The sequence below is a fragment of the Mercenaria mercenaria genome, chromosome 19 (assembly GCF_021730395.1).
Source record: "Mercenaria mercenaria strain notata chromosome 19, MADL_Memer_1, whole genome shotgun sequence".
Lineage (NCBI taxonomy): Eukaryota > Metazoa > Mollusca > Bivalvia > Venerida > Veneridae > Mercenaria > Mercenaria mercenaria.
The window spans coordinates 22,801,609-22,814,471 of record NC_069379.1 but is presented as its reverse complement, the minus strand read 5'-3'; the positions used below and the strand labels follow the sequence as shown (position 1 = coordinate 22,814,471).

Below are 12,863 nucleotides of genomic sequence, written 5' to 3'. Positions count from 1 at the left end.
ATATGGAAATGTTGAAAAAAAAGTTTTCAGTGCTAAGGAAAACGATGGTGGCATACAAAAACTTTTATTAAAATACAAACATGCAAACCGATTGTGACAAAATTGTAGCAACACATTAAGCAGTCCCCTAACTAAATTCTAAGCAGTGTAATTTGTCAAGGTACCCTTCACCATAGCAACCATCAATTAGCCAATCAGAGCCACGGATTCAACGAGAAGCTGCCAGCTGATCCAGACCAATGTAGGTCAACATACATCAGGTGAGATTTTTCATTTTCTGTCATATCTTGTTGATTTTTTGACTTAGCATGGTTATATTGAAAGGTTGCAGATACTTTTGGTTAAAAACAACATGTGAATACTTAATATCAAATGCGCATGCACAAATTTGGCAATTAAGAGCCACGGAATTACGAGAACACAGCATATATGAAGATCAGTGTAACAATGTTAATGGTCCATGTTGTTCAAGGCGGCTACATTCTATAAATGATCATCTAGGGTTTTCAAATTTATTGAATAATTTTGACACAAGTGTAAGACTGGAATGCATCGTTAAATAATGTATCAAAATAAGACTATTATAAAGAAATCAAAACAACATATATCTATGAACTATATCTAGATAAGATTGCCAGTGATACTTATAAAAAACAACTTTCATGTTTAAGACCGTCTTCACACAATTTAGAAATAGAAATAGGTATATATAGCGGATTAGAAGGGAAATCGTTTATGTAAAATGTGTGATCAAAATATAATACCGTAGAAACTGAGTATCATTTCCTTTTATTCTGTACAAATATTTCGGACATCCGTAAAAGATATCTTGGTTCCCCTACAATGGCCTTCATTAAACAAGTTTAATGCTATAACGTCTTGCAAAAGTTAAAAGAAGGTACACTCTTTTGCAAAATGTTTGCAATGGATGGTAATACATTGGAGATTGAATACTGCTATTGTAACAAACTAAAGATGCATATTTAGGTTTTATATTTAATTTGCACTAATGAAATTACAAGTATTTCATAAAGGCTGAAACCTGTTCTAACTGTACGTTAGGTGAACTTTTATATTTTTCAGTGACGTAGCAGAATTACTAAGCGTGGTAGAATGAGGTTGAATTGTGACAATTGACAAACTGGCCAGAATTGTCTGAGACAACGCCTTCCTAAATCTCTTGTATTCAAATTATTTGAGTGCAGAACTAAACTTTCTTTTTTTCAGCTAGAGATTTTAAAAATATAACATATTAAATAATTTACTCAGTTTAATGATATCTTTGCAGATTGTTTTTATACTTGGGACATTTTTCTCAAGATATGTGATAACAACACCTGGTAAGTTTCAAATAATTAGAATCTATCCCTTTGTCTGGCAATGATTAAGTTCATTATACTAAGATATCACTTAAGTAGAAATTCTAATCACTAGTGATAAGTCCCAGTGCTGTGAGTGATTTGACATTGTGGATGTTGTAAAATAGAATATGACTAAAGTATGTACTGTATAATCGGATTTGCAATATTGCTATTTTCATTCCTACCAATCTATTTTAGTTTGAACCAATCAGACGACTTGTTTCAACAAGCGTTTGGCTGACAATTTTTGGCTAGCATCATCTTTAGAATTGAAGTTTCGTCATATTATGAACATAAGAATATGAGCTAGGTAGTGTAAGTGTGAAGATTTGTGCAATTCTGCTCTGCTTAAAATGTGGATTATATATACTTTAATGGATATAAGTATATTTATATCATACGACAGACAATATAGTGTCGTTTTTTTACTTGTTGATTCAGATTTGTGTTGTTTTTTCTTTGCGTTAATCAATTCGAATTGGAGTAATGTTGTTGAACAATAGAGTTAGAGCAATCACAAACATTAAATTACTTTGTGACGCCATATTTTTTCACTGGATATTGGTTTGTATTATTACCCCCGGGATATTCTTATATCACATGCGGATTAGACATTAATACAGATTATAGATCAGTGTTGGGTAGCAATGGCCTGCAGCTCCAACGCATTGCTTTCAACAGAATTTGAACCTTGTCAATTACATGACAATACAAAGGTCAAAGTGTCTGTGTCGACACGAATAGATCCCGTCAATACACTTTGTGCGCAAGAAGAGAACATTGACCCAGAAATGATTGAATATAACCGTTTGCGGTCTCTCTACAGCGATTTGAATGTTCTGAAAGCGATTTGCCCAGTTATTTTTTTGTTACAAGGTTACTGAGATACTATGCATCATGTGAGACGAAACTTGAAGAGACTAGAACAATGCTTTTGTAACGGTACGTGAATCGGATTACTTTCCCTATGGTCTTCAAGCAGAACTTAAGCGACGTGTATATATCCGAAGTGGAGAATCGGTCGCAGTGAAGCTAGGCGAGTGACATTCATACACTTTTATCTATCGAAGGAGAGGACTATTCTTTAATGAAAGATATGTTGAACACATCCCGTGTTCGCAGCATACAACAGGATTCTGTTAGAATCAGTTGAAAATCTCTAAAATAGACTGGCATTTGTCACTATAAAATAAACGAAAAATCACAAAAATCTAATTTTTTTGTGGCAAATTCTTTATTATTATTAGTCTAGTGACAAGTCTAGTCAAAATGTTATTCTAATATGGCTCAACTGATTGCCACTTTAACAAAGAATTGAAGGTCAAGCTCACATATATTCTGCGAAAAAATCGTTCAGAGGCTTGGATAATTAACCACTCAGGCTAACACCCTCTTAGTTCAATTCCTGCGCATCTAAACTCTGAACCGTGATACATTAGACGACAAACCACCCGAAGACCTTATTTGGCAATTACATCTGTGTAATATCAAAATGTGATGTTATATAGTCTTATCTAAATTTGTACTGATTCTTCCTACTGTCATACGATTCATGAAATAAGGGTAAAAATCGTAAAAAAGAAATCCTGAAAGAGAGGAAAAAGACTATATAAAGACAGAGGAAAGTGAAAGACATATATTACAACACAAAAACCATAAAACCATAAAAATACCTATCACTTATAGTAAGTGGGGTAACATATCTTTTATGACCCGCCTTGAAACAACACTGACCGGATATTGTTTATCCCTAGGCAATATTGTAATACACAATAAAAGTCAAAGGGTAATTTTAAGATATTTGTTACAATAAAATCATTTTATGCTTAATGTGATTGTGTGCAATCTTGAGACTAAAACAAATAATAGATATCGCAATTTTTTAAAACGAATGATTAAAGAATGTACCAAAAACACGCATTAATTTAAGAATACAGAAAAATATATAAGTAGGTTCGGAAAGAAGCAGAATTATCAGTTCATTAAGGCTATCTTTCAAATTAAAGTTTGGTCATATCATGAATAATAGAAAATTATATTTTTTTTTTTTGTTTCAAAATTATTAAAAAATCCCATATGAAGAAAAAAGATGACCGCGTCGGAGATCGGACCCGGACCGCCGCGGCAATAAAAAAGTCTCCAGATCGATCGGCAAAAAATAATATAGGTATCTGGAAATTAATCATCGCTATATTTCTTAAGAATACTTTGAAACTCAATTACTGACAGACTATATTTTATGGAAACACGTGAGAATTAGTTGCTTTAAGTATTTTTTGCGATGAAAATTAAAAGCATTTGTATATTAAATGTGAATTGAACACTAAATCCTCCATAGCGATAGCGTTATTTTAAACGACAGCGGATCTAGGTTTCGGCGTTTCTGAGTTCAACAATTAATTTGTTTTAATTTGTCTAATTATAATCTCAGATTTTTTTTTTTTTCGTTTTTTTCAATGCGAAGTTGCCTACAATTCATAGGCTTTGAACTATAACAATTTGTACCGACAAAGTCAGACTAGCAGACGACAATATTTTTCGTAACAGCTTCCGAGTACTTACGGATAACGGCGGAAGAAGCCGGAATTTTTTAAGAAATGTTCACTGTACACACTAAAATGCAAAAAGGACCAAACAAACCATTATAAAATTTAAAACAAATTACACATAACGAAAATTGAATAATTTTTCTACATTTTTAGGGGTATCGATTTTTTGATTATTTGCGGAAAATATCTCATTTTATCTGTTATATTTGAAAAAGTCAGTTTTTTTGACCCGTTTCCTACAGAGTCTATATGAACTGAGGTGGGTCTGTTTAAAGTCAAAAAGGACCAACCAAATATTAAAATATTTTTTTTTAAAAATATTCATAATATCCGGAATAAATTAAACTTTAATTTGTGGGGTATCGAATTTTTGATTTCCAAATAGAACTTTTTCTATTTAAGTTTAAGTATTTTTTTCCTTCTTTGTTTATATAGGCAAATTTATCGATTTTCCGATAGATCGATGTTACTAAAAGTTGGTAATGGTTGCAAACAAGGAGACCCAATTTCTCCTTACTTATTTATCCTATGTTCTGAGACATTAGGGCTAATGATCAGATGAAATAACAGTATTGTAGGTATTAACTTGCAGTATAAACAATACATGTATAAAATAAGGCAATATGCTGATGACACCCAGATCTTTTTAAATGGGTCCGAAGAATCATTAAGACACTGTTTGATAACTCTCGATAACTTTTATACAATGTACAATGTCAGGCTTAAAAATAAACATTGATAAAACAAGGGCTTGCTGGACAGGTTCATTAAGAAACTCTGCACTTAAGTTATGCACTGATCAACCATTAGATTGCAGTCAAGAACCAATTAAAACACTTGGTGTCCGTTTCTCTGCAAATGTTAATGATATTTAAAATTTAAATGCACCTGGCATTAGGCTGAAGTGTAGGAGCATCCTCAGTGTATGATCAAAAAGAAAACTTACCCTTTTTGGAAGAGTAACTATTCTTAAATATCTCGTTTTATCTAAGTTCGTTTACATATTTATATTATTCTCCGATCCCTCGGATAAATTTATTAAAAAATTAGAAACTATTGCCTATAACTTTTATGGAATAACGGACCAGACAAAATAAAAAGAGTAAACGCAGTCAAAAATATAGAATCCGGAGGACTGAGAATGGTAAATATCAAAGCTTTTATTTTAAGTCTTAAAATTAGTTGGATTAGATGATTAGCTTTTTTTAACTGTGATACATGGGGGTCTCTTTGGACATTTTCATTTGATAAGATTATTTCTTTAGTTTCGCAATATTCAAAAGTACTCGCTATGGAAATACAAAATCCTTTCTGGTGAAATGTTCTTAATAGCTGGGGTAAATTTATTAAATAACGTACTCACCTTTATGGTATAACCACTTCAGAAATAAAACGGAATACATAGTACAGGGAATTGGTATTGTAATAATATCGTATATGTAATAGATTTACTTGACAATGAGGGAATGTTTTTGAATTTAAAATCTCTAAAAACAAATACACAATAAATGGAACCCTTTTAGATTTACATAGTATTATTTCAAATATACCAGTTGATTGGGGGGACAAAAAATAAGGCAAAATGCAAATGGTATTATTCAGTATAAAAATAATATTATTTAAATCCTTGTCTAAAAATGTTGATAGAAGAGAAAAAAAAGTCGTATTTTTATGTGGATTTGTCGATTCGAAAAGTATAATGGTACCAAATAAATGGCTGCAACGAATGGGAATTACAGAGTAAGAGTTTAAGGAATATTGTAGAAACCTACAGACAATAAAAGAAGTAAAGCTGAAAGATTTTCAGTTTAAAATAAATCTGCACATTCTTGTTACAAACACGTTTTTATATGTCATTAAAAAAGAGACGGCAATATATGTTCCTACTGTCAAAATCAGAGAGAAACGATAGAACATTTATTCAATTTATGCCCATATGTTCACAATTATTTAATAGAAGTGAAAAACTGGATGAAAAATGACTATGAAATAGTCTTAAATATGCAAGAAAAGCAATTTCTTTTCTCATATGCTAAAAATAACTATAAAGGAAATGTTATATCTTTGCTGCTTAAATACTACATTTATAAGTCGAAGTTTAAAGAAAATTGTACACAGTGTCTAAATATTCCTTTGTTTATTCAATATTTAAAACAAGAAGTCATAACACTGAACTATATAGCTAAACTAAACAATCAGTATCATAAATCTGAAGAAAAAAAACTGGTAAAACAAACTGATAAAACTTGGTCCAAAAACTGAATATATGACCAAACACAATTATGTAGATTTACAGATGTGTATCAAAATATTTACATTTGCTACTTTGCTACTTCTCAGACTACCCGCATCTAATCTAATGAAAAATAAAGTGTTTATAAATTTCGGTACTTTTATAACCAACTATTAAAATGGCGTGCAGTTAAGGATATTCAGTTCATAAATGTGTAGAATTTAGTAGAAAATCAGGAGAATTTATCTTATACCATAACCGAGCATTCTACAAACCACCCTCGCTTCATAGGTGCTAAAGCTGTCATGACATACTGTCCCCCAAACACCATTGTGGTAAACTTGTATCGTTCCTTCCCACGGAAAATATCCACCAAATAACTTCACTATATTTCAAAAATTGAAAAGATAGGAATAAAAATGTGCAAATGTTAGCTTTCAAAGGAAACATTTGTGAAAGTGAGAAAGAAATAATGACATAAAATCACTTGGTGTAAAGTACTAAAATCTTACTGCTTTTAGAAATTTACTTGAACATGTTATACTGATTCATGAAATTCGAGCGACCGTGTTATTCTTTAAAAATATGCACTTTGTTATTGATTCAGCTAGATTCATCTCGTGGAGGAAGAATTATAAGGATGTTGACAAAAATGTTCATGTATTCTATGTAAGTCACATGCTACGCATACATTGATCAATTTTCTTTTTTACCTTTTGTGACATTCAGGCTGTTAAGGAGGTAGGTTACCTTGTTACCAGGGTAAATTCAAATTAGTTGAACCGCAGCAATTTTTTGTATTTTGTGTAATATCATGTTTTAACAGCTACAATCTCAATTTCGTTTTTCTCTGGCCCTTCAAGTTCAATTTTTATCCAGGTTTAAAGAACATGACCCTCCAAAGGTATTTTATATTGAAAGAAGAAGGAAAATACGGATATTTAACACTTTTCAGTGTATTTTAGTTTCACTGATATCCGTAGAAGTCTGCATAATTGATAATTTTACTAGTATGCGCGTTAGCTTTCTAATATAAGCTTAAAATGTATATGTCGCGGGGCTCGTGTTTCCATGGTAACGCATTTTCTCTCATTTTTAAACAACTATGTATAAAAACGGGGTTTTCGACGGCTTCAGTGCCATTCTGTTAATGACCAACATGGAATATTTGGGTAATATTACTAGCAAAATACCAAGCACTTTACATGGTACCCTATTTTTCTTAAAGTTTAAAGTAACCATGGCAACAGAGATGTTTAAAATAGCTTATATCTTGCTTTTTGTCGCAATTTCTTATAAAAAATGTTGAATAAAATTATATTTCTTGTTAGTGTAGCTTCAAAACATATTATTTCAAACGTAAGTTATATTTTCGTGTTATTTGTATTTATTCAAACAAATTTCACAGCTTAAAATACTTACAGCAGTCCCTTTGTCTTGCATTTTTCATGGAAAAATCGTTCAGCATGTGCTATTATTCTCATGGATGTTGTTGTAATGAAAATAAAAAGACGAAGCTGTGTTCCTTAAATAGACCAGTGTCAACGCTTTTGAATTTTACATTTAGATATATAGGTCACGGGCTTCGTTTCCATGGTAACATCAATTCAATTCAAGAAATCACAATTTTCTACTGAAATTTGAACAATTTTAGAGTTTAGTTTTAGTATATAACTAACAAATTATCAATGAAAACTGAAAAATAGGTATTACAAATCAAACTACAAGTTTTTTATTGAAACTGGCCGTAACAAGTAACCTTTCATCCAACTATATTCCAAATAACATCGGTTACCATCATCCATTTTCTTACATTCCGCATAATATTTCAATATAACTACATAAAAGAAGCAAAATATTGATTGTTATTCAGAGCGAAAGACTCATAAAAAATGTTTCAGCAAATAATAGCTGTTTGAAAAAAGTTCAAATAAAGAAAATGCACAGAATTACGTACTTTCAAAATAAAAGCTATTAATTTTGCGCGGTAACTGACACGTAACGTCATGACGTCAATGACGTCATTTTAAGGCAACATTGTTTTGAAGCGTTTCTGCGGCAATTTATTCATTATTTCTGCATTATTAAACCGTAAAGCATCAGATCGGAGACAGGTTCATGATTTGTTTTCAGAAGAATGAATATACAAACACATTTAGTTTGTCGTAAACGTCGTCGTAAATCGTCACGTTAGCTTCCGGTTGGACATGCGCACATACAAATATGAAGGTAACCTACCTCCTTAACTACACTATCAATTGTAAAAACTACCTGTAAACAACAACAACAAGTTTAGTTCGTATCGTGCTTAGTACATGTCCTAAAAGTAGACAGTAAACAGTTTTCTTACAATATCAGTCATTGAAAATAATTTTGTCTTAACCCTTTTAAGCGATCTTGTTCTTAACATAATCATAATTGACGTATTATCCAGTATTTGGATGCCTTTAATTTAAGTGCTAACAAGTAACTGACGTGAAAATTTAAAACAACCAATTTTAATAGAAAAGCATTAAAGACGTGCCACAAAATAACTGTAATATTTTGTATTTTTCATGATGATAATTATACATAATTTGCAAATACAAGTATTTATTTACAAATTGATAGTGACATATATTAGGTCAAGATAATATGTTAAACGTCTGTACATTTTATTTAACCTTTAGCCTGCTGTTGGCAAGTTATTCTGCCTTTGCAACCAGTGCAGACCAAGATTAGCCTGCACGTCTGATCATGGTCTGCACTGTTCGCTATTCGTCAGTAAATTTTTCAGTGAACACTCCTTTGAATAATAAATGGTATTGCACAAACTGAATGAGAGACCAGTCCATTTTAGAAATTTAGCAGACTTAAAGTTAATGAATGAAGTTTATGCACAGTATTTCACGTATTGAATTGATTTTAAGCTATTTTTATTTCTAAAGCGTAAAGTAGTTACTTATCTATGCTTTTTTGATTCTACAGAAAAGAGATATACTCAGTATTGAATAAGTTTGCAGATGAAATTGTGAAAACACATTAATTCCGGGAAGGTCTAAATTGTCCATCTGTCATCTAGCATTATTGCTATTATCAGAATGATTTTCACGAAATGCATGTGAGAGGAAAGAAAAAGTTAGTCAATAGGTTGCGGCGGGTCTTTAAATGCAATTCATTCCATGGTAAAATATTTGACCGTAATTAACGTCGTTCTCTGAATAGTCCAAAGGGTCGAATACTGTTCTCAGTTCCAAGAATATTTTAACGATTGCCTTCAAAATCAAAAGCGGGTTTTCAACAATCGAGTCCAAAAGTTTCTCAAATTGTTAAACACATTTTGATAGTCCACCCAAATTTGCAAATGCTGTTGTCGTGATATCTATGGACAATACTTTATATTGGGCTATTTTAAGTGCACAATTTTAGAGTCCTGCATTGCAGTTTTTAATTTTGTAAAGAGTTTCTCTTTAATGTGGAATGCGCCTAATTTGAAGTTGTTGGGTTCCGTTTCGAAATTTTGTTTAATATAATTCAGCATATTCCTCATAGAATGCGTATTTTACTTTTTTGATATTTCTAGAACTTTTTTCTTTACAAACCTTCAAACACGACCATTGACGTCCATTTTTTATTACACGTCCGTCAGACTGTTTTCTTAAATCGTTCTGTTCAGTCAACATGTGTCGATTTGCTTGTTTCTCATCATATTTTCATTTAAAAATGTCTTTGAAATAGTGTAAAATTTGTGGAGATCATTTTAACGTTGAAGCCGATATTTACGTTAAAGTGACGTCAGAGCGACAAATATGACGTTTAGTTTTGAATAAAAAGTTTGCGTTAATCTTGTCTCATGTAAAACCCAAACGATAGACTTTGACAAAAAAACTAACATAATCAAGAAAACTTTATTTTCTGTCGATTGAAGGAAAAAAATTATAGGGTCACAGAATTCATTTTCGCGTAAAATTACGTTACGCTACCCCTACCCCCAAAAAACAACATAGCTTAGTTTGGCTGTTTTTCTGATATATCTCTTTTCAAATCTTAGTATTTTACATTCTCATTCATCAGTTGTTCACTACAGGCGAGAAACGAATCGTGGAACGTGAGAAAGAGAGCTTTCCTTTCAAAAGAGGTCCTTATAACTGTAAAATTGGCGACTTCATTGAGAAATGGTTTGAATGCAGAATGTATAACATACGCAAATGCGACAACTTTGCTTAAAATACTGATCATGTTATTTTTAAAAGTCGCTTTAAATATATTTTCTATATGATAAAGCTTATTTTTTCAAATTTTTCTTATTCAAAGTACCAATAAACACGTTTTCCGTTGTAAAACACTGCTAACATGAAGAATATTTGCATATGCAATTGTGTATATTGTTCGGAGTTTTCACACTTGAAACACAAACAGAAAGTATCATTATTGTACAATATCATTGATCAATATTATACAACAGATTCAAATATTCTAAAGGTTGCGATGTTAGAGGTATGACCCTTGACTCAACCGCCCTTGCAAGGGAGTAAAGGTTGTTTGTATCTTGTTTTTCTTAATATTATCCCTAACCCTCCCTTTAGTACGCACACACGCACGCGCACGCACATCCCAATGTCTTACAATTTTACTATTTCGTTTTTTACTTCTCCACCCTAGTAACATCTGACCATAAGATAAGTTGCCATGGGCTTGCCCCGCGGTTAATTACCCGCTCCATGCATACGTTCGCATAATTTGTTGGCGGAATTTGGTTTTACGGTTCAGAGTTAATTTTTGAACTTTTATACCACAGACGCTATTTGAAATAAATCATAACTTCTACAAGTTCAGTATTCATGATAAAAGAGAGGTTTCGAGGAGTTACAGCGAGTGTCAGTCACAACCGCTGCTTTCTTACCCCCATCCGCTTAACTCAGTAGAAGCGCAGATCTATGGATCGCGAGTTCGGTCCCCGGGTAGGGCATGCCGGTTTGATAGAAGGCACATGTCCGAAATCATTCGTCCGCCACCTCTGATTTATGTGGTGAAGTTGGAAGTTATTTGTTGAGAATACAGAATCCAGGAACACTGGTTAGGTTAACTGACCGCAGTAACGTAGAAAAACAGAGCTAAACCAAAATACAAAACAAAACAAAACAAAACAAAAAAAAAATATTTCTTTTTTTATGTCATGGAATGTTTTCTTTACTCGTATTTCTTATGTTTCTAACATGAGGAAACAGTATGATGTATGGAATATGTTTCTATTATGTGTCTATGAATACAAGGATAACATTTGTACACACATCTCCGGAGAGCTAAAACCTCTTTGCAAAGGATGGTGTTTCTATCTAGCCAAGTTGCTAAATAAATTAACCTTTTCAGAGCAACAGCCTCCGTAGCTGTTTTCCCGCGGTAATTCAGGAGGATTCACTTTATTCGAAATCGGGGTGCCCGACTATACTCCAAACAATCGAAATATTTCCAAAACGTAAAATTTGTAATAAAGTTAGATAAAATAATGTTTACTCGAACATGATGTTATAATTACATAAAGGCTTTCTAATTTTTAAAAAGTTGTATTAGCACCGAGTTATGTTAAAATGAATATTTCTCATTTTCACCTAAGTTTTACTTTTTTCTTACTGTGCCGAGGTTGGCCAGGTTCTGTTTACCCCAGTATTATTTTCTGAAGACTGGTTGTTGTTCGAATCTGCTTCATTAAGAACGCACCTATATTAACTAATAAGATATTATGGCATATATTTATAATGCAGGCCTATATTTGTTTGCCTCAGTTCTATTAGCTGCATGTGATGGAATTATAAAGATAATTCAAATAAAGGATTTTCACTACATTCTGTCGGGGTTTTTTTTTAAATTTATTTTTGTTAATGTTAACAATGTAATGTGCATCGATACACGAGTTTTCATGTATTATTATTATTAACTTGCAAGATAAATAATTTCACTTGTAACGTTGAATGAAATCGTTAATAATGGTAAAGGCCTCTTTTGATTAAATTCTACTTAAATAGGTTAAAGATGAGTTTGTCTTGATCACGAGAATCAGAAAATCCATTGAATTACGAATTTTTTATCTGGGGTAGGAGTAGAATAATGTAATTCTGCGCAAAGGGTAACGGGGTGTTGATTTTGTCGCATTCTCATATATCAAATATAATTTAAACATTAAAATCTGAGTTCTACACAGAAATTATTTCGCTAATGTAACAGAGTTTTAAAGGCTATTTTGATTTAATTTTACTCAAAACTAAACGTCATATTTGTCGCTCTGACGTCACTTTAACGTAAATATCTACTTCAACGTTAAAATGATCTCCACAAATTTTACTCCATTTCAAAGATATTTCTAAATGAAATTATGGTGAGAAACAAGCAAATCGATACTTGTTGACTGAACAGAACGATTTAAGAAAACAGTCTGACGGACGTGAAATCATGGTTCATCAAAAATGGACGTCAATGGTCGTGTTTGAAGGTTTGTAGAGAAAAAAAAGTTACAGAAATATCAAAAATGTAAAATACGCATTATAATATATAATTTACTATATTTACAAGCACTATATGTTTTAAATAGAAAGAAGAAAGCGTTTACTTTCGTATAACAATGGTGCAATAATATCAAGCGTGGCCCTTTCCGCGAGAGTGCTGTGCAATATGGCGTCGTTCACAAAAAGTTATGAACAAAATGGTGTCAATCGAACAAATGTTTTCAAAATTGGACGTCAAATT

At 32.0% G+C, this 12,863-nt stretch overlaps 1 protein-coding gene across 1 annotated transcript in view; it reads right to left on the bottom strand.

Annotated features, from left to right (window-relative positions):
• LOC128550994 (deleted in malignant brain tumors 1 protein-like) overlaps positions 1–12,863 on the bottom strand; it is a 56,457-nt gene that overhangs the window by 39,541 nt on the left and 4,053 nt on the right. The window contains exon 3 of the mRNA XM_053531227.1: positions 6,397–6,528. Within this exon, the coding sequence (XP_053387202.1) occupies positions 6,397–6,528 (132 nt within the window). The remainder of the gene's footprint in view (positions 1–6,396; positions 6,529–12,863) is intronic.